The sequence below is a fragment of the Bombina bombina genome, unplaced genomic scaffold (assembly GCF_027579735.1).
Source record: "Bombina bombina isolate aBomBom1 unplaced genomic scaffold, aBomBom1.pri scaffold_1170, whole genome shotgun sequence".
NCBI classification, from domain to species: Eukaryota; Metazoa; Chordata; class Amphibia; order Anura; family Bombinatoridae; genus Bombina; species Bombina bombina.
In genome coordinates this window covers 1-23,346 of record NW_026512931.1, presented here as the reverse complement: position 1 = coordinate 23,346, position 23,346 = coordinate 1, and the positions used below count along the sequence as shown (strand labels likewise).

Genomic DNA, 23,346 nt, shown 5'->3' with positions numbered 1-23,346 from the left:
ATTACAGATAATAGGGCACCCAGAACCTTTGAAAAGATCCTTGGAGCTTGTTGCTAGGCCAAATGGAAGAGCAACAAATTGGTAATGCTTGTCTAGAAAAGAGAATCTCAGAAACTGATAGTGTTCTGGATGAATCAGAATATGAAGGTATGCATCCTGCAAGTCTATTGTGGACATATAATGTCCTTGCTGAACAAAAGGCAGAATAGTCCTTATAGTCACCATCTTGAAAGTTGGTACTCTGACATAACGATTCAAAATTTTCAGATCCAGAACTGGTCTGAATAAATTTTCTTTGGTACAATGAATAGGTTTGAATAAAACCCCAAACCTTGTTCCTGAGGAGGAACTGGCATGATTACCCCTGAAGACTCCAGGTCTGAAACACACTTCAGAAAAGCCTGAGCTTTTACTGGATTTACAGGGATGCGTGAGAGAAAAAATCTTCTCACAGGAGGTCTTACTTTGAATCCTATTCGATACCCTTGAGAGACAATGCTCAGAATCCAATGATTTTGGACAGATTTTATCCAAAAATCCTTGAAAAACCTTAATCTGCCCCCTACCAGCTGAGCTGGAATGAGGGCCGCACCTTCATGCGGACTTAGGGGCAGACTTTGGTTTCCTAAATGGCTTGGATTTATTCCAATTTGAGGAAGGCTTCCAATTGGAAGCAGATTCCTTGGGAGGAGGATTGCGTTTTTGTTCCTTATTCTGACGAAAGGAACAAAAACGGTTAGAAGCCTTAGATTTACCCTTAGGTTTTTTATCCTGAGGCAGAAAAACTCCTTTTTCTCCAGTGATAGTTGAAATAATAGAATCCAACTGAGAACCAAATAAATTATTACCTTGGAAAGAAAGAGATAGTAATCTAGATTTAGATGTCATATCAGCATTCCAAGATTTAAGCCACAAAGCTCTTCTAGCTAATACAGCTAAAGACATGGATCTAACATCAATTTTGATAATATCAAAAAAGGCATCACAAATAAAATGATTAGCATGTTGCAGTAAGCGAGTAATGCTAGATATGTCAGGATCCAATTCTCGTTGCGCTAAATTCTCCAACCAAAAAGTTGAGGCAGCCGCAACATCAGCCAAAGAAATAGCAGGTCTGAGAAGATGACCTGAATATAAATAGGCCTTCCTTAGATAAGATTCAAGCTTCCTATCTAAAGGATCCTTAAAGGAAGTACTATCTGCCATAGGAATAGTGGTACGTTAAGCAAGAGTAGAAATAGATTTTGCTGGTAAAGGATACAATTTTTTAAACCTTGAAGAAGGAATAAAAGAAGTACCTGGCTTATTCCATTCCCTAGAAATCATATCAGAAATAGCCTCAGGAATAGGAAAAACCCCTGGGGAAACCACAGGAGGTTTAAAAACAGCATTTAAACGTTTATTAGACTGAACGTCAATAGGACATGCAGACAAAGCCTTCAGAATAGAATCAAACAAATTCTTTAAAATTTACAGGTATATCATGTACATTATAAGTTGAAGGAACTGCAATTGGCAATGTACTATTACTGATGGAAACACTATCTGCATGTAAAAGTTTATCATGACAACTATTACAAATGACATTTGGTGGAATAATTTCTACACTTTTACAACAAATGCACTTAGCTTTGGTAGACCCTATGTCAGGCAGCAATGTTCCAGCAGAAACTTCTGAGACAGGATCAGATTGGGACATCTTGCTCAATGTATGAGAAAAAACAACATATAAAGAAAAATTATCTATTTCCTTATATGACAGTTTCAGGAATGGGAAAAAATGCAAAAGCATAGGCCTCTGATAGAGAAAAAAGCAAGAGGCAAACATCAATGGGGTATTGAAATAATGAAAAAAATTTGGCGGCAAGTATGACGCACAACGTAACGTAATCTTTTTTGGCGCCAAAAATAACCGGAAATGACACTCACGTCACTAATGACTCCGCCGTGTGAAAGGTCTTGGCGTCGCGTATGACGCCGGAAATGACAAACGTATTTTTTTGCGCCAAAAATATTTTCGCGCCAAGAATTACGCAATAAAGTTTAGCATTTGACGCACCCGCGGGCCTTATACCCGCAATAGCAAGAAGTAGTCAATTGAAAAAAAGACTAAACCCCAGGTAAGAAATACATTTCTTAAAATGTTTAAATTCCCCAAATATGAAACTGACAGTCTGCTGAAGGAAATACATGAACCTGACTCATGGCAAATATAAGTACAATACATATATTTAGAACTTTATATAAATGCATAAAGTGCCAAACCATAGCTGAGGTGTCTTAAGTAATAAAAAACATTACCAAAAGACACCCATCCACATATAGCAGATAGCCAAACCAGTACTGAAACAGTTATCAGTAGAGGTAATGGTAAATTGAGAGTATATCGTCGATCTGAAAAGGGAGGTAGGAGATGAATCTCTACGACCGATAAGAGAACCTATGAAATAGACCCCCGTTAGTGAAATCATCGTATTCAAATAAGTGATACTCCCTTCACGTCCCTCTGACATTCGCTGTACTCTGAGAGGAATCGGGCTTCAACAATGCTGAGAAGCGCATATCAACGTAGAAATCTTAGCACAAACTTCACCACCTCCATAGGAGGCAAAGTTTGTAAAACTGAATTGTGGGTGTGGTGAGGGATGTATTTATAGGCATTTTGAGGTTTGGGAAACTTGGTAGGATTGTATATCCCATATGTCACTATCTCATGGACTCTTGCCAATTACATGAAAGAAACATAATTTATGCTTACCTGATAAATGTATTTATTTCCAGATATGGTGAGTCAACGGCCCACCCTTTATTTAAGACAGTTATTTTTATTAAAACCTCAGGCACCTCTACACTTTTGTGTTATCTTCTTTTCCATTTTTCCTTTGGCCAAATGACTGGGGGTTATAGGTAAGGGAAGTGACATATATAGCAGCTTTGGTGTAGCGCTCTTCCAACTAGTAATTGATGATTCCGTGGACTCACCATATCCTGAAATAAATAAATTTATCAGGTAAGCATAAATTATGTTTTTATACCTTCTCTATGGATGTTTGCGTTTTGTAAAATGAGTAATGCACTTGTTGTTGTTTTTTCTAAGACACAAGGAATATACAGGTGGCCCTCGTTTTACAACGGTTCAATTTACACCGTTTCAGAATAACAACCTTTTTTTCCAGTCATGTGACTGCTATTGAAAAGCAGTGCATTTATTAAAATAGCCAGTAGGTGGAGCTATCCGCTTGTGTTGCAGCAAAGCCAAGCAAGCTGAAATTAATCAGTTTAACCAGACCTGAGCTATCGAGCAGATTTCAAAGGAACAAGATCTTCCTGTCTATAAATCAGTCCAGATTGGAATGCATAGAAAGAACTGTTTGCAGAAAAATGCAAGTGAAGTCTGCGTTGTGTGATTATTTTATTAGGTTTATAATGCTGTTTAGCAAATGTTTTTGTTCATTTAACTTAGTTTAATTATATATTCTGTGTTGTGTGATTATTTTATTAGGTTTAGCATTTAAAGTCTTCATTTCAAAGCTTTAAAAATAATGTATTAGTGGTTACTTATGACAATTTTGAGAGGGGCCTGGAACCTATCTCCCTCACTTCCCATTGACTTACATTATAAACTGTGTTTCAATTTACAACGGTTTCGATTTACAACCATTCCTTCTGGAACCTAACCCCGGCGTAAACTGAGGGCTACCTGTACTGTCTTTATGCTGAAATATTTGAGGAAATATTTTTTAAATTAGAAACACCGGAACATGGTAATCAAACCAATCAATATGCTCTTTATGGGGGCATTTTCTTTCATGTAATTAGCAAGAGTCCATGAGCTAGTGACGTATGGGATATACATTCCTACCAGGAGGGGCAAAGTTTCCCAAACCTTAAAATGCCTATAAATACACCCCTCACCACACCCACAATTCAGTTTTACAAACTTTGCCTCCGATGGAGGTGGTGAAGTAAGTTTGTGCTAGATTCTACGTTGATATGCGCTCCGCAGCAAGTTGGAGCCCGGTTTTCCTCTCAGCGTGCAGTGAATGTCAGAGGGATGTGAGGAGAGTATTGCCTATTTGAATGCAGTGATCTCCTTCTACGGGGTCTATTTCATAGGTTCTCTGTTATTGGTCGTAGAGATTCATCTCTTACCTCCCTTTTCAGATCGACGATATACTCTTATATATACCATTACCTCTGCTGATTCTCGTTTCAGTACTGGTTTGGCTTTCTACAAACATGTAGATGAGTGTCCTGGGGTAAGTAAATCTTATTTTCTGTGACACTCTAAGCTATGGTTGGGCACTTTGTTTATAAAGTTCTAAATATATGTATTCAAACATTTATTTGCCTTGACTCAGAATGTTCAACATTCCTTATTTTTCAGACAGTCAGTTTCATATTTGGGATAAATGCATTTGTTTCAATCATTTTTTCTTACCTTAAAAAATTTGACTTTTTCCCTGTGGGCTGTTAGGCTCGCGGGGGCAGAAAATGCTTCATTTTATTGCGTCATTCTTGGCGCGGACTTTTTTGGCGCAAATTTTTTTTTCTGTTTCCGGCGTCATACGTGTCGCCGGAAGTTGCGTCATTTTTTGACGTTTTTTTTGCGTCAAAAATGTCGGCGTTCCGGATGTGGCGTCATTTTTGGCGCCAAAAGCATTTAGGCGCCAAATAATGTAGGCGTCTTTTTTGGCGCTAAAAAATATGGGCGTCACTTTTGTCTCCACATTATTTAAGTCACATTATTTATTGCTTCTGGTTGCTAGAAGCTTGTTCACTGGCATTTTTTTCCCATTCCTGAAACTGTCATTTAAGGAATTTGATCAATTTTGCTTTATATGTTGTTTTTTTCTTTTACATATTGCAAGATGTTCCACGTTGCAACTGAGTCAGAAGATACTTCAGGAAAATCACTGCCCAGTGCTGGAGCTACCAAGCTAAGTGTATCTGCTATAAACTTTTGGTATCTGTTTCTCCAGCTGTTGTTTGTATTGCATGTCATGTCAAACTTATTAATGCAGATAAAATTTCCTTTAGTACTGTTACATTACCTGTTGCTGTTCCGTCAACATCTAATTTTCAGAGTGTTCCTGATAACATAAGAGATTTTATTTTTTAAATCCATTAAGAAGGCTATGTCTGTTATTTCTCCTTCTAGTATACATAAAAGTCTTTTAAAACTTCTCTTTTTTCAGATGAATTTTTAAATGAACATCATCATTCTGATACTGATAATGGTTCTTCTGGTTCAGAGGTTTCTGTCTCAGAGGTTGATGCTGATAAATCTTTGTATTTGTTCAAGATGGAATTTATTCGTTCTTTACTTAAAGAAGTATTATTTGCATTAGAAATAGAGGATTCTGGTCCTCTTGATACTAAATGTAAACGTTTAAATAAGGTTTTTAAATCTCCTGTAGTTATTCCAGAAGTGTTTTATCTCCCTGATGCTATTTCTGAAGTAATTTCCAGGGAATGGAATAATTTGGGTAATTTATTTACTCCTTCTAGACGTTTAAGCAATTATATCCTGTGCCATCTGACAGATTAGAGTTTTTTGGGACAAAAATCCCTAAGGTTATGGGGCTGTCTCTACTCCTGCTAATGTACTACTATTCCTACGGCAGATAGTACTTCATTTAAGGATCCTTTAGATAGGAAAATTGAATCCTTTCTAAGAAAAGCTTACTTATGTTCAGGTAATATTCTTAGACCTGCTATATTTTTAGCGGATGTTGCTGCAGCTTCAACTTTTTGGTTAGAAGCTTTAGCGCAACAAGTAACAGATCATAATTTTATAGCATTATTATTATTCTATAACATGCTGATAATTTTATTGGTGATACCATCTTTTGATATCATTAGAGTTGATGTCAGGTATATGTCTCTAGCTATTTTAGCTAGAAAAGCTTTATGGATTAAACTTGGAATGCTGATATGGCTTCTAAGTCTACTTTGCTTTCCCTTTCTTTCCAGGGTAAATAATCATTTTCGTTCCTTTCCTCACAACAAGGAACAAAAGCCTGATCCTTCATCCTCAGGAGCGGTATCAGTTTGGAAACTATTTCCAGTTTGGAATATATCCAAGCCTTATAGAAACCTATAGCCAGCTCCTAAGTACCTATGAAGGTGCGGCCCTTATTCCAGCTCAGCTGGTATGGGGCAGATTACGTTTTCTTCAAAGAAATTTGGATCAATTCCGTTCTCAATCTCTGGTTTCAGAACATTGTTTCAGAAAGGTACAGAATTGGCTTCAAGTTAAGGCCTCCTGCTAAGAGATTTTTTTCTTTCCCGTGTCCCAGTTAACACAGCCTTTCTGAAATGTGTTTCAGAAATGTGAATTTTCAGAATGTGTTTCAGATCTAGAGTTGGCTGGAGTATTTATGCCAGTTCCAGTTCTGGAACAGGGGCTGGGGTTTTATTTTATCTCTTCATTGTACCAAAGAAGGTCAATTCCTTCAGACCAGTTCCGGATCTATCATTATTGAATCGTTATGTTAGGATACCAACATTCAAGATGGTTACTGTAGGACTATCCTGCCTTTTGTTTAGCAAGGGCATTATATGTCTACAATAGATTTACAGGATGTGTATCTGCATATTCCGATTCATCCAGATCACTTTTAGTGTCTGAGATTCTCTTTTTAGACAAGCATTACCAGTTTTTTGGCTCTACCGTTTGGCCTAGCCTCAGTTCCAAGAATTTTTTTCAAAGGTTCTCGGTGCCCTTCTTTCTGTAATCAGAGAACAGGGTTTTGGTATTTCCTTATTTGGACGATATCTTGGTACTTGCTCAGTCTTCTCATTTTCGAAGAATCTCATACGAATCGACTTGTGTTGTTTCTTCAAGTTCATGGTTGGAGGATCAATTTACCAATCAGTTCATTGATTCCTCAGACAAGGGTAACCTTTTTAGGTTTCTAGATAGATTCAGTGTCTATGACTCTGTCCTTGTCAGACAAGAGAAGTTTAACATTGATATCAGCTTGTCAAAACCTTCAGTCACAATCATTCCCTTTGGTAGCCTTATGCATGGAAATGTTGGGTCTTAGGACTGCCGCATCAGATGCGATCTCCTTTGCTCGTTTTCACATGCGACCTCTTCAGCTCTGTATGCTGAACCAATGGTGCAGGGATTACTCAAAGATATCTCAATTAATATCTTTAAACCGATTTTACGACACTCTCTGACATGGTGGACAGATCACCATCGTTTAGTTCAGGGGGCTTCTTGTTCTTCCGACCTGGACTATAATCTCAACAGATGCAAGTCTTACAGGTTGGGGAGCTGTGTGGGGGTATCTGACGGCACAAGGGGTTTGGGAATCTCAGGAGGTGAGATTTCCGATCAATATTTTGGAACTCCGTGCAATTTTCAGAGCTCTTCAGTCTTGGCCTCTTCTGAAGAGAGAGTTGTTCATTTGTTTTCAGATAGACAATGTCACAACTGTGGCATACATCAATCATCAAGGAGGGACTCACAGTCCTCTGGCTATGAAAGAAGTATCTCGAATTTTGGTTTGGGCGGAATCCAGCTCCTGTCTAATCTCTGCGGTTCATATCCCAGGTATGGACAATTGGAAAGCGGATTATCTCAGTCGCCAAACGTTGCATCCGGGCGAATGGTCTCTTCACCCAGAGGTATTTCTTCAGATTATTCAAATGTGGGAACTTCCAGAAATAGATCTGATGGCTTCTCATCTAAACAAGAAACTTCCCAGGTATCTGTTCAGATCCCGGGATCCTCAGGCGGAGGCAGTGGATGCATTATCACTTCCTTGGAAGTATCATCCTGCCTATATCTTTCCGCCTCTAGTTCTTCTTCCAAGAGTAATCTCCAAGATTCTGAAGGAATGCTCGTTTGTTCTGCTGGTAGCTCCGGCATGGCCTCACAGGTTTTGGTATGCGGATCTTGTCCGGATGGCCTCTTGCCAACCGTGGACTCTTCCGTTAAGACCAGACCTTCTGTCTCAAGGTCCTTTTTTCCATCAGGATCTGAAATCCTTAAATTTAAAGGTATGGAGATTGAACGCTTGATTCTTGGTCAAAGAGGTTTCTCTGACTCTGTGATTAATACTATGTTTCAGGCTCGTAAATCTGTATCCAGAGAGATATATTATAGAGTCTGGAAGACTTATATTTCTTGGTGTCTTTCTCATCATTTTTCTTGGCATTCTTTTAGAATACCGAGAATATTACAGTTTCTTCAGGATGGTTTAGATAAGGGTTTGTCCGCAAGTTCCTTGAAAGGACAAATCTCTGCTCTTTCTGTTCTTTTTCACAGAAAGATTGCTATTCTTCCTGATATTCATTGTTTTGTACAAGCTTTGGTTCGTATAAAGCCTGTCATTAAGTCAATTTCTCCTCCTTGGAGTTTGAATTTGGTTCTGGGGGCTCTTCAAGCTCCTCCATTTGAACCTATGCATTCATTGGACATTAAATTACTTTCTTGGAAAGTTTTGTTCCTTTTGGCCATCTCTTCTGCCAGAAGAGTTTCTGAATTATCTGCTCTTTCTTGTGAGTCTCCTTTTCTGATTTTTCATCAGGATAAGGCGGTGTTGCGAACTTCTTTTGAATTTTTACCTAAGTTGTGAATTCCAACAACATTAGTAGAGACATTGTGGTTCCTTCATTATGTCCTAATCCTAAGAATTCTAAGGAGAAATCGTTGCATTCTTTGGATATTGTTAGAGCTTTGAAATATTATGTTGAAGCTACTAAGTCTTTCCGAAAGACTTCTAGTTTATTTGTTATCTTTTCCGGTTCTAGAAAGGCCAGAAAACTTCTGCCATTTCTTTGGCATCTTGGTTGAAATCTTTAATTCATCTTGCCTATGTTGAGTCGGGTAAAACTCCGCCTCAGAGGATTACAGCTCATTCTACTAGGTCAGTTTCTACTTCCTGGGCGTTTAGGAATGAAGCTTCGGTTGATCAGATTTGCAAAGCGGCAACTTGGTCCTCTTTGCATACTTTTACCAAATTCTACCATTTTGATGTATTTTCTTCTTCTGAAGCAGTTTTTGGTAGAAAAGTACTTCAGGCAGCGGTTTCAGTTTGAATCTTCTGCTTATGTTTTTCATTAAACTTTATTTTGGGTGTGGATTATTTTCAGCAGGAATTGGCTGTCTTTATTTTATCCCTCCCTCTCTAGTGACTCTTGTGTGGAAAGATCCACATCTTGGGTAGTCATTATCCCATACGTCACTAGCTCATGGACTCTTGCTAATTACATGAAAGAAAACATAATTTATGTAAGAACTTACCTGATAAATTCATTTCTTTCATATTAGCAAGAGTCCATGAGGTCCGCCCTTTTTTGTGGTGGTTATGATTTTTTTGTATAAAGCACAATTATTCCAATTCCTTATTTTATATGCTTTCACACTTTTTTCTTATCACCCCACTTCTTGGCTATTCGTTAAACTGAATTGTGGGTGTGGTGAGGGGTGTATTTATAGGCATTTTAAGGTTTGGGAAACTTTGCCCCTCCTGGTAGGAATGTATATCCCATACGTCACTAGCTCATGGACTCTTGCTAATATGAAAGAAATGAATTTATCAGGTAAGTTCTTACATAAATTATGTTTTTTCTGAATTGCATTGTGTTTTTTTTTATGTTTTACACATTTTTTTATTTTATAAGAAGTATAGTTTGGAGATGTCACTGTCCACTTATAGAGCTGGATGGACTTTTGACTAATGAGACAATGAGCATTCTGGTCTTAAAGGGACATTCCAGTCAAAATTTAAATGTGTATAGATGAATTACATCTTTGAATAGAAACACATTTACCATATACATATATTGGCAAAAATACTTCTAGTAAATGTTGTCACTGTTTAGCATTTTTCTCTGCAGGTGCATGTAAAGCATAACTAGATATTCTCAGTGCACCAGCACTTGCTGCAGAGATCCTAAGGCAAACATAGAACTGTTTTTTTATATACGTGACAGTCTAATGTCCTTTCTAGTGATGTAATAATTTCTATAGGAATTAAAAAAAAAATCGGATTTTTTAAACTTTGATTACTCTTTTTTTTATATGTTATTGTGTATTAACATTCATAGATTCAATTTAAACCTGATTAGACTGCTAAACATATTTTTATTTGATATATAGTTGCCTAGATTAATTTATTTATTTGATTCAAAAACTAGTACATAAGCATTTTTTATTTATTTTCTGGTAAAGAAAACAACACATTTAATTTCAGGCATGCGACTGGCTTTGGCTGATGCTGGAGACACTGTGGAAGATGCTAACTTTGTAGAAGCCATGGCTGATGCTGGAATTTTGCGCTTGTATACTTGGGTGGAGTGGGTCAAGGAAATGCTCGCTAACTTTGACAGTCTAAGAAGTGGGACAAACCAAACCTTTAATGACCGTGTCTTTGCAAGGTACTTTATTAAATCCTTTTATTTTATTTTTTTTAATTTTTTTTGCATGACATCTGTTTATTATTGACCTTAAAGGGAGATAAAAAATGTTTTTTTTTTATTCAGAATTCAAATATTATGCATATAAGTTGCCAACTTTTGTTATCAAATTTCCTTCCATATCTTGGTATCCTTTGTTAAAAAGCAGGAAGGTAAGCTCAGGAACATGCACATGTCAGCAGCACTATATTGAAAGAATTTTATACATTAGAAAGAGCACTAGGTGGCAGCACTTGTTCCTGTTTTGTAGTGCTGCAGTCGTGCGTGGTACCTATCTAGATATCTCTTCAACAAAGAATAACATAATTATTCAAATTTGATTATAAAAGGAAACTTTTTTTTCTTTCCTATGAAATGGAGAGTCCACAACGTCATTCCAATTACTAGTGGGATATTCAACTCCTGGCCAGCAGGAGGAGGCAAAGAGCATCAAATCTGTTAAGTGTAACTACCTTACCCATAACCCCCAGTCATTCTCTTTGCCTCTGTCAATGGAGGTTGTGCGAAGTTGGTGTCTGAAGAATTCAATCCCTTTATGGGTACTTTTCCCTGCAAGCAAGGATTGGGGTCTAGCTGTGTCCATGTCAATCTCTTGAGTAAGAGTAGTGGTGGCTTTTTAGCAGTTAAAAGGCGGGTAGGAAGTCTTTGCTTTACTTTTAACATTTTGCTACCCCTTTGTAGAAAGCAAGAGTTGGTTACTTTGATCTTTCTTTTCCTACAGGTCCATGACAGGGAGTGATGTACCTGCCACACCTAAGGATCAGTATCTATCATGTAATTGGATCTAAGGTAAGTGCCTTTGCCTTCTAGGAACAGAAGGGCAGCAGCACTTAAGAGGTTAATCCTCATTTTCCGATCCTTTCTGGGACATAATAATCCTTATAATTTAAGGATTCATGTTTGGGACAAAATATTTGACTTAGATACAGTATGGCACTTATTTACAGTATGAGCAGGCATCTTGGCTATGGGATGTAAGGGGATAATAGAAAAGGATATCCTTTATTTCATAACCTATCTCTCCTTTTTACTTCTATGTTGTGAGGTTTATTTTATTATCGCTCTTGAGGGCTTATTTACTTGGTGCTTAAAACGGGAAAGAGTCACTTTCGCGCATTATTTTCACTGAAGAAAAATATTGCGCAGTCTATATTGGTCCCGCTCACGTGACCCACAATTCCGGTTTTCCAGAGCGGAGCCGTTGAGGACGATAACTATCTTTTGCTACAGAGCAGAGGATTTCCAGCTAGAAGTTTCTTGTGTTTTATCTTTTACCCGGATCGTCTAAGAGGAGTAGAAATCTCTACAAGAAGTTTCGATTTTTCCTCTTACCAGTGGGGTGTCTCTTTTGGCTGATAGGAGCCTCAGGCAATTTGAGGTTTTTTTCATTAGCGACTTTGATGTTTATTTTTCATTTTCTACACCCTGAATAATTAATTTGATTATTACATTTTTCTTTACATAATTTTTTTGTCTTTACTAGTGGGACATATTGCATTATAGCATGGACTCAGAACAGAATCAGTTCATCAGTATGGATAAATGTTTATTATGTTTAGAGGCCCAAATTGTTCTTCCTATGCAATTTTGTTCCTTTTGTTTAGCTAAAGCTTTAAAATTTAAGGATACATTACTCCCTTCTGAGCCAACTGTCTCTCAGGATAATGCTGTGCTTGATATGCCTCAGCTTTCTCCTCAAACGTCCCAAGCCTTAATTGTTTCTCATACTGTGCCTTCTGTGTCCTCTCAACCTCCTGGGGGTGTTAATTTACCTGGGGATTTTGCCACTCAGATTACTTCTGCAGTATCTGTATCTTTGTCAGCCTTTCCTTCTGCGGGTAAGCGTAAGAGGAAATCTTATCATTTGCCTGCTAGCAAGGTTTTTGACCCCTCTAAAGTCTGCATTAGTCAATCTTTCTCATTTGTCTGATGAGGAAAATACTAAAGTAGCTTCTGAAGGTGAAATCTCACTTTAGCAGAAAAATCTTCAGAATCTGAAGTAAATTTTAGATTTAAGCTTGAGCACCTCCGGTTATTACTGAAGAAGGTTCTAGCTACTTTGGATGACTGAACCTTCGGTTGCTGTCAACCCCTTGAAGTCTTCTAAACTGGATAGAATCTGATTCTCCATCTTCTGAGGAGCTTTTTCCTGTTCCAAGGAAGATGTCTGAAATTATAGCTCAGGAATGGGATAAGCCTTCTCCTGTTTTTTTTTTGTTTTTTTTTAAAAAGCTTCCTTTTGCTGACTATTCGCGAATCTTGGCACACTGTGCCTAAAGTAGGAGCTATTTCTACTCTTGCTAAGAGAACTACCATTCCTATAGATGATAGTTGTTCTTTTAAGGATCCCATGGATAAGAAGCTAGATAGTAGCTAGGCTTACTTAAAAAAGATGTATATCCATCAGGTATTACAGTGGCAACCTGCACTGAGTATTGCCACGTTTGCGGGAGCAGCATCTTACTGGTGCGATGCCTTGTCTGATCTTATTACAGAGGAAACTACGGTAGATGAGATCCAAGATAGGATCAAAGCTCTCAAACTGACCAATACCTTTATCTGCGATGCTAAGATGTCTAGCTTCACTGTACTAGCACGCCTGGGCTCTGTGGTTAAAGTTCTAGTCAGCTGATATTTGTTCTAAAGCCAAGCTTTTGGCTTTACCTTATAAGGGTAAAACTCTGTTTGGATCTGGTCTGGCGGAAATCATTTCAGAGATTACGGGGGAAAGGGTTCTTTCCTGCATCAGGACAAGAAGAATAGACCTAGGGGTTGGCAGTCTTCTTATTTTCGTTCCTTTCGCAACTTTAAGGGACAGATGTTCTCCTCTTCCAAACCAGACCAATCCAGGTCAACTTGGAAATCCAGCCAGCCCTGGAATAAGGGAAAACCAGAACAAGAAGCTTTCTGCTGACTCTAAATCAGCATGAAGGTTCCGTCCTCGATTCAAGTTTGGATCAGGTGGAGGGCAGGCTTTCTTTTTTTTGTCAAGTCTGCATACGCGATGTCCCAGATCCATGGGCTGTGGACATAGTATCCCAGGGTTACAGAATGTGATTCAAGTCTTGCCCTCCAAGGGGCAGATTTCTCCTGTCAACTATCCTAAAACCCAGGTAAAGGAGGCCGTCTCAAATTGCGTAAAGGACCTATCCTCCCTGAGTGTTATTTTACTAGTCCCTCTAAGGGAACGTAGTCAAGGATTTTATTCAAATCTATTTGTGGTACCCAAAAAGGAGGGAACTTTCCGTCTAATTCTAGATCTCAAGTGTCTCAACAAATTCCTCAGGGTTCTGTCCTTCAAGATGGAGACTGTTTGTTCCATTCTTCCTTTGATTCAGGAAGGTCAGTTTATGATGACCATAGACCTGAAGGACACATACCTTCATGTTCCCATTTGCAGGGAACATCACCACTTTCTGAGGTTTGCCTTTCTGGACAAACCTTTCCAGTTTGTTGCGCTTCCGTTTGGTCTGGCCATGGCTCCCCGAATATTCACAAAGGTTCTGGGGGTGCTATTGGCTGTGATCAGATCCCAGGGAATTGCTGTGGCGCCTTATCTAGACAACATTTTGGTTTAGGCATCATCTTTTCAACTAGCTCAATCTCATACAGAGATGCTGTTGTCTTTTCTACGTTCCCACGGGTGGAAGGTGAGTTTGGAAAAGAGTTCTCTAACTCCATCTACAACAGTGCGTTTCCTAAGGACTATAATAGGTTCCATGTCCATGAAGATTTTCCTGACGGAGGTCAGAAAATCCAAACTTCTTGCTTCCTGCCTTTCTCTCCAGTCTGCCTTTCATCCATCAGCGTCTCAATGCATGGAGGTGATTGGTCTGATGGTGGCATCCATGGACATCATCCCTTTTGCTCGGTTCCATCTACGACTGCTGCAGCTTTGCATGCTCCGTCAATGGAACGGAGACCATTCAGATTTGTCACAGAGGATAAATCTGGACCCCCTAACAAGAGACACTCGTGGTGGATGTCTCAGGAGCATCTGTCTCAGGGCATTTGCTTCCTGAGACCTTCCTGGGAGATTGTGACTACGGACGCCAGCCTGTCTCTTCCCATAAACATCTTGGAGTTGAGAGCTTTTTTCAATGCCCTATCAGTGTGGCCTCAACTGTCTTTAGCACAGTTTATCAGATTCCAGTTGGACAACATCACCTCAGTGACTTACATCAACCACCAGGGAGGGACTCTGAGTTCCTTAGCCATGAAGGAGGTGTCTCACATTCTACAGTGGGCAGAAGCTCATGATTTCCTTCTATCTGCCATCCACATTCCAGGTGTGGACAACTGTGAGACAGACTTTCTGAGCAGACAGACTTTTCATCCCGGTGAGTGGGCTCTCCATCCGAAAGTGTTCTCTCAGATAACTCTCAGGTGGGGAGTTCTAGAGCTGGATCTGATGGCGTCCCGCCAAAACGCCAAGGTTCCAAAGTATGGTTCAAGGTCAAGAGACCCTCAGGCCGTTCTGATAGATGCTCTAGCAGTTCCTTGGATGTTCTCTCTGGCATCTGTTTCCTCCGTTTGCTCTCCTTCCACGAGTCATTGTTCCTATTAAACAGGCGAGAGCATCAGTGATCCTAATAGCTCCTGCATGGCCTCACAGGATCTGGTTCGTGGATCTGGTACGGATTTCATCTCTACCTCCTTGGAGGTTATCTCTGAGGAAGGACCTAATTCAGGGTCCTTTTCTCTATACAAACTAGATTTTCTGAAGCTAACTGCTTGGAGATTGAACGCCTAGTTCTGTCTAGACGTGGTTTTTCTAAAGAGGTCATTGAAATTATGCTTCAGGCTTGCAAACCGGTTACTCGCAAGATTTACCAAAAGATATGGTGTAAATATCTTTATTGGTGTGAATCTAGAGGGTTCTTCTGGAGCCGGGTGAAGATTCCCCAGATTTTGTCTTTTCTTCAGGAGGGCCTGGAGAAGGGTTTGTCGGTCAGTACTCTAAAGGGTCAGAGTTCTGCGTTATCTATCCTTTTGCACAAATGTTTGACAGACTTACCAGATGTTCAAGCTTTTGTCCAGGCTCTGGTTAGAATCAGGCCTGTGTTTAAACCTGTTGCTCCCCCGTGGAGCATTAACCTAGTTCTAAGAGGTTTGCAGCAGGCTCAGTTTGTGCTGATGCATGCTGTTGATATAAAGTTGTTATCTTGGAAGGTTTTGTTTCTCCTTGCTATTTCTTCTGCTCGCAGAGTCACAGCTCTGCAGTGTGATTGCTTGTATCTTATTTAAATTGGGGGTTTTCCCTAAGGTGGTGTTGGATCGAAACATTAATCAGGAAATTGTTGTTACTACTTTTTGTCCTAATCCTCCTCCTCCTCATAAAGAACGTCTTTTGCATAACCTAGATGTTTTGTGGACTCTAAAATTTTACTTGCAAGCTACTTAAGATTTTTGGAAATCTTCTACCCTGTTTGTGGTTTTCTCTGGAAAGCGTAAGGGTCAGAAGGCAACTTTGACTACTCTGTCTCTTTGGTTGAGACGTTTGATTTGTTTGGCTTATGAGACTGCTGGACAGCAGCCTCCTGAGAGAATTATGGCTCATTCCACTAGGGCTGTCTCCTCTTCTTGGGCTTTTAAAAATTAAGCTTCTGTGGATCAGATTTGCAAGGCGGCTACATGGACCTCTCTGCATACTTTTTCCAAATTCTACAAATTTGATACTTTTGCCTCAGCTGAGGCCTCTCTTGGGAGAAAGGTTCTTCAAGCTGTGGTGCCTTCTGCTTAGGTGGTCCTGCCTTTTTCACCCTCGCTGTTCATTCCGTGTCCTCTAGCTTGGGTGTTGGTTTTCACTAGTAATTGGAATGACGTTGTGGACTCTCCATGTCATAGGAAAGAAAACAAAATTTATACTTATCTGATGAATTTCAGTTAATGGTTCTGTCCCGATACCTAGATATTAGTTTTATAAAACTTTAGTTTTTTTTTTTTATTTCTCCTACATTGGTGTGTCCGGTCCACGGCTTCATCCTTACTTGTGGGATATTCTCATTCCCTACAGGAAATGGCAAAGAGAGCACACAGCAAAAGCTGTCCATATAGTCCCTCCTCTGGCTCCGCCCCCCAGTCATTCTCTTTGCCGCTCTGAACAAGTAGCATCTCCACGGGGATGGTAAACAGTATGTGGTGTTAGTTGTAGTTTTATTTCTGCTATCAAGAGTTTGTTATTTTAAAATATTGCCGGTTTGTACTATTTACTCTACAACAGAAAGTGATGAAGATTTCTGTTAAAAGAAGAATATGATTTTAGCACCAGTAACTAAAATCCATTGCTGTTCCCACGCAGGACTGTTGAAACCAGAGAACTTCAGTTGGGGGGAACAGTTTGCAGACTTATCTGCTTCAGGTATGACCAGTCTCTTTTCTAACAAGACCCAGTAATGCTAAAAGACTGTCAGTTTTTCCCTTATGGGACCAGTAAGCCATTTTCTTAGTCTCAGTAACAGAATTAAGGCTTATAAATTGGGCTCTATGCTGGTTGACACTATTGTGGGCTAAATCGATTTATTTATATCATATTTATATGACATTTGGAGTGTTTTGTGAACTTTGAAGCACTTTGGGAATGTTTATTTGTGCCTTGCAGTTGTTTAGACGCCTAATCTAGTCAGAAAAACCCCTTCACTCTGGTATGCAGAGGGAGGAGGCCTCATTTTCGCGCCTCAGTTGTGCAGTTACTTTCTTTAGGCAGTGCATGCAGCTTCACGTGAGAGGGTCCTGTGGCTGAGAAAAGGACTCAGGAAGGCTTATTTCTGTGGTGAATAACCCCTAAGGAAGGTAAAAGCCGCAGCAAAGTCTGTGGCAGGGACTGTAGTGTGTTTAAACCGGTAAATTGAACTATTAGCTCCGGTTTGCTCATTTAAGGGTTTAGAGACTTGAAATTTGGTGTGCAATACTTTCAAAGCATTAAGACACTGGGGTGTAAATTTCATAAAGATCGGATATTTCTTTCATAGTTTTCAAACATTCAGAAATAAAGTGTGCTCTTTTTATTATTTAAAGAGACCGTAACGGTTTTGTTTAAATTTGTTTTTATTGCATTAATAGCCTGCCTAAATCTGTCTAACATGTCTGTACCTTCAGATAGCATATGTTCTGTGTGTATGGAAGCCAAGGTGGTTCCCCCTTTAAATGTATGTGCAAATTGTGCCATGGCGTCCAAACAAAGTAAGGACAGTACTGTCACATTTAATAAGGTTGCCCAAGATGATTCTTCAAATGAAGGTAGTGGGGATAGTTCATCATCCTCTCCTTCTGTGTCAACACCAGTTTTGCCCGCGCAGGCGATACCTAGTACATCTAGCGCGCCAATGCTTGTTACTATGCAGCAATTAACAGCAGTAATGGATAATTCTATAGCAGCTCTTTTATCCAAACTGCCAGCATTTCCCAGAAAGTGTGATTGCTCAGTTTTAAATACAGAGGATGAGCAAGTAGGCGCTGACGATAATTTATCTGTTATACCCTCACATCAATCTGAGTTGGCAGTGAGGGAGGGTCTGTCTGAGGGAGAAATTTCTGATTCAGGAAAAATTTCTCAGCAGGCAGAACCTGATATCGTAGCATTTAAATTTAAGCTAGAACATCTCCGCGCCCTGCTTAAGGAGGTGCTAGCTACTCTTGATGATTGTGATTCTTTGGCGATTCCAGAGAAGTTGTGCAAAATGGACAAATTCTTAGAGGTCCCAGTGCACGCTGATGCTTTTCCGATACCCAAGAGGGTGGCGGACATAGTGACTAAGGAGTGGGAGAAGCCAGGTGTACCTTTTGTTCCACCTCCTATATTTAAGAAAATGTTCCCCATTGTCGACCCCAGAAGGGACGCATGGCAAATGGTCCCTAAGGTAGAGGGGGCAGTTTCAACTATTCCTATAGAGGACAGTTGCGCTTTCAAAGATCCTATGGATAAAAAATTGGAAGGATTGCTTAAAAAGATTTTTGTTCAGCAGGGTTTCCTTCTTCAACCAATTTCGTGCATTATTCCTGTCACCACGGCGGCGTCTTTTTGGTTCGAGGAACTAGAAAATTCGCTCCAAAAGGAGACTCCATATGGTGAAGTCTTGGACAGAATTCACGCAGTTAAGTTGGCTAATTCCTTTATTTTGGATGCCGCTTTTCAATTGGCAAAATTAGCGGCGAAAAATTCAGGTTTTGCAATAGTGGCGCGCAGGGCGCTTTGGCTAAAATCCTGGTCGGCGGATGTGTCGTCCAAAACAAAATTGCTTAATATTCCTTTCAAGGGTAAGACCCTTTTCAGGCCAGAATTGAAGGAAATTATTTCAGATATCACTGGGGGAAAGGGCCATGCCCTCCCACAGGATAGGCCTTTCAAGGCTAAGAACAAATCTAATTTTCGTTCCTTTCACAATTTCAGGAACGGACCGGCTTCTAACTCTGCAGCCTATAGACAGGAGGGTAACGCTTCCCAGCCTAAACCAGCATGGAAACCATTGCAAGGCTGGAACAAAGGTAAACAGGCCAAGAAGCCTGCTGCTGCTACCAAGACAGCATGAAGGGGTAGCCCCCGATCCGGCACCGGATCTAGTAGGGGGCAGACTTTCTCTCTTTGCTCAGGCTTGGGCAAGAGATGTTCCGGATCCCTGGGCAATAGAAATAGTCTCTCAGGGGTATCTTCTAGAGTTCAAGGAACTTCCTCCAAGGGGAAGGTTCCACATGTCTCGCTTATCTTCAGACCAGATAAAGAGACAGGCATTCTTACATTGCGTAGGAGACCTATTAAAGATGGAAGTGATACACCCAGTTCCAACAGCGGAACAAGGTCTGGGTTTTTACTCAAACCTGTTTGTAGTTCCCAAAAAAGAGGGAACTTTCAGGCCAATTCTGGATTTAAAAATTCTAAACAAATTCCTCAGAGTTCCATCATTCAAGACCATTCGGACGATTTTACCAACGATCCAGGAGGGTCAATATATGACTACCGTGGACTTAAAGGATGCGTACCTGCATATTCCTATCCACAAAGATCATCATCAGTTCCTGAGGTTCGCCTTTCTGGACAAACATTACCAGTTCGTGGCTCTTCCATTCAGTTTAGCCACTGCTCCCAGAATTTTCACAACGGTGCTAGGGTCCCTTCTAGCGGTCCTAAGGCCGAGGGGCATTGCTGTAGCACCTTACCTAGACGACATTCTAATCCAAGCGTCGTCCCTTTCCAAAGCAAGGGCTCATACAGACATTGTTTTAGCCTTTCTCAGGTCTCACGAGTGGAAGGTGAACATAGAAAAGAGTTCCTTGTCCCCGTCCACAAGGGTTCCTTTTCTGGGAACAATAATAGATTCTGTGGAAATGAAGATTTTTCTGACAGAGGTCAGAAAGTTAAAGCTTCTAAACGCTTGTCGAGTTCTTCATTCTATTCCTCAGCCCTCCATAGCTCAGTGCATGGAGGTAATAGGACTAATGGTTGCAGCAATGGACGTGGTTCCTTTTGCTCTAATTCATTTAAGACCATTGCAACTGTGCATGCTCAAACAGTGGAATGGGGATTATGCAGACTTGTCTCCCCAGATTCAAGTAGACCAGGTAACCAGAGAATCACTCCTCTGGTGGTTGACTCAGGATCACCTGTCTCAGGGAATGAGTTTCCGCAGACCAGAGTGGGTCATTGTCACGACCGACGCCAGTCTCTTAGGCTGGGGCGCGGTCTGGGACTCTCTGAAAGCTCAGGGTCTATGGTCTCGGGAAGAGTCTCTTCTCCCGATAAACATTTTGGAACTGAGAGCGATATTCAATGCGCTCCTGGCCTGGCCTCAACTAGCGAAGGCCAGAGTCATAAGATTTCAGTCGGACAACATGACCACTGTAGCGTACATCAATCATCAGGGGGGAACAAAGAGTTCCTTGGCGATGAGAGAGGTATCCAAGATCATCAATTGGGCGGAGGATCACTCCTGCCATCTATCTGCAATTCACATCTCAGGAGTAGACAACTGGGAGGTGGATTATTTGAGTCGGCAGACCTTCCATCCGGGGGAGTGGGAACTTCACCCGGAGGTCTTTGCCCAGTTAACTCAACTATGGGGCACTCCAGATATGGATCTGATGGCGTCTCGTCAGAACTCCAAGGTTCCTCGCTACGGGTCCAGATCCAGGGATCCCAAGGCGACACTAGTGGATGCATTGGTGGCGCCCTGGTCGTTCAATCTAGCTTATGTGTTTCCACCGTTCCCTCTCCTTCCCAGGCTTGTAGCCAGGATCAAACAGGAGAAGGTCTCGGTGATTCTAATAGCTCCTGCATGGCCACGCAGGACTTGGTATGCAGAACTGGTGAATGTCATCGGCTCCACCATGGAAGCTACCTTTGAGGCAGGATCTTCTAGTACAAGGTCCATTCGAACATCCAAATCTAGTCTCTCTGCAACTGACTGCTTGGAAATTGAACGCTTAATTCTATCTAAGCGTGGGTTTTCAGATTCGGTTATAGATACTCTGGTTCAGGCCAGGAAACCTGTGACTAGGAAAATTTACCATAAGATATGGCAAAAATATATCTGTTGGTGCGAATCCAAGGGATTCTCTTGGAGTAAAATTAAAATTCCTAGGATACTTTGCTTTCTCCAAGAGGGTTTGGATAAAGGTTTGTCAGCTAGTTCTCTAAAAGGACAGATATCTGCTCTGTCTGTTTTGTTGCACAAACGTCTGGCAGCCGTGCCAGATGTACAGGCGTTTGTACAGGCGTTAGTCAGAATCAAGCCTGTCTACAGACCTATGACTCCTCCATGGAGTCTAAACTTAGTTCTTTCAGTTCTTCAAGGGGTTCCGTTTGAACCCTTACATTCCATAGATATTAAGTTACTATCTTGGAAAGTTCTGTTTTTGGTTGCTATTTTTTCGGCTAGAAGAGTTTCTGAATTGTCTGCTTTGCAGTGTACTTCACCCTATCTGGTATTCCATACAGATAAGGTAGTTTTACGTACCAAGCCTGGTTTTCTTCCAAAAGTGGTTTCCAACAGGAATATTAACCAGGAAATAGTTGTTCCTTCTCTGTGTCCGAATCCAGGTTCGAAGAAGGAACGTTTGTTACACAACCTAGATGTGGTCCGTGCTTTAAAATTCTATTTAGAAGCAACAAAGGATTTCAGACAGACATCATCCTTGTTTGTTGTTTATTCTGGTAAGAGGAGAGGGCAGAAAGCTACTGCTACCTCTCTTTCCTTTTGGCTGAAGAGCATCATCCGATTGGCTTATGAGACTGCCGGACGGCAGCCTCCTGAACGAATTACAGCTCACTCTACTAGAGCTGTGGCTTCCAAATGGGCCTTCAAGAATGAGGCTTCTGTTGAACAGATCTGTAAGGCAGCGACTTGGTCTTCTCTGCATAGATTTGCTAAATTTTACAAATTCGATACTTATGCTTCTTCGGAGGCTATTTTTGGGAGAAAGGTTTTACAAGCAGTGGTGCCTTCCGTTTAGGTAACCTGACTTGTTCCCTCCCTTCATCCGTGTCCTAAAGCTTTGGTATTGGTTCCCACAAGTAAGGATGAAGCCGTTGACCGGACACACCAATGTAGGAGAAAACAGAATTTGTGTTTACCTGATAAATTTCTTTCTCCTACGGTGTGTCCGGTCCACGGCCCGCCCTGGCTTTTAGTCAGGTTTAAAATTTTTTATTTATGTACACTACAGTCACCACGGCACCTTATGGTTTCTCCTTTTTCTCCTAACCGTCGGTCGAATGACTGGGGGGCGGAGCCAGAGGAGGGACTATATGCACAGCTTTTGCTGTGTGCTCTCTTTGCCATTTCCTGTAGGGAATGAGAATATCCCACAAGTAAGGATGAAGCCGTGGACCGGACACACCGTAGGAGAAAGAAATTTATCAGGTAAACAAAAATTCTGTTTTTTACCAGTGCAATATATCTAATCCATGATTTTTTTCTTCTCAGTGAAATTAATGCAGGGATTGAAAAGACTGAGCAAAACTATGAAAAAATGATGTTTAAGGAAGCACTAAAAACTGGATTTTTTGAATATCAGGTGAGTGCTATACAACATGTATTTACAGGTTTGCTTGAAGTCTTGTTGAACTCATTAGTGGTACTTGCAGCCTTTTGAGGCTGTTGTCATGTGCAGTAGAGACTGTGCGCGAGGACAAACACACCTGGCCTTCCAACTGATCTGGCATGTGGTGGAGTGGGCGTGACCGGATGGGTGCGATGTGGGTGTGGCCGGGCGGGTGCGACATGGGCGTGGCTGGGTTTGATGTGGGCGGGGCCAGATGCCGGGGCCGACTTCAAAGACAGGAGAGCTCTAAAGAGGGGGGATAGAGACTAGTGCAGAAGAGGGGGGGGTAAAGAGAGGGAGAGAGACAGCAAAAGAGGGGGGGGAGAGCACAAAAGAGAGGGGGGAGAGAGCGCAAAAGAGGGGGAGAGAGCGCAAAAGAGGGGGAGAGCACAAAAGAGAAGGGGGGAGAGCGCAAAAGAGAAGGGGAGAGAGCGCAAAAGGATAGGGGGGAGAGCGCAAAAGAGAGGGGGGGGGGGAGAGAGCGCAAAAGAGAGGGGGGGGGAGAGAGCGCAAAAGAGAGGGGGAGAGAGCGCAAAAGAGAGGGGGGAGAGAGCGCAAAAGAGAGGGGGGAGAGAGACGGCAAAAGAGAGGGGGGGGGGAGAGAGACGGCAAAAGAGAGGGGGGAGAGAGACGGCAAAAGAGAGGGGGGAGAGAGACGGCAAAAGAGAGGGGGGGAGAGAGACGGCAAAAGAGAGGGGGGAGAGAGACGGCAAAAGAGAGGGGGGGAGAGAGACAGCAAAAGAGAGGGGGGAGAGAGACAGCAAAAGAGAGGGGGGAGAGAGACGGCAAAAGAGAGGGGGGAGAGAGACGGCAAAAGAGAGGGGGGAGAGAGACGGCAAAAGAGAGGGGGGAGAGAGACGGCAAAAGAGAGGG

At 41.3% G+C, this 23,346-nt stretch overlaps 1 protein-coding gene across 1 annotated transcript in view; it reads left to right on the top strand.

Moving 5' to 3' along the window:
• Positions 1 to 22,446, top strand: part of LOC128644606 (leucine--tRNA ligase, cytoplasmic) — a gene marked incomplete at both ends in the record, with an annotated part of 60,199 nt that extends 37,753 nt beyond the window's left edge. The window contains 2 exon segments of the mRNA XM_053697151.1: positions 10,215 to 10,398; positions 22,356 to 22,446. Coding sequence (XP_053553126.1) covers positions 10,215 to 10,398; positions 22,356 to 22,446 — 275 coding nt within the window.
• Between the last annotated feature and the right edge of the window lie 900 nt (positions 22,447 to 23,346).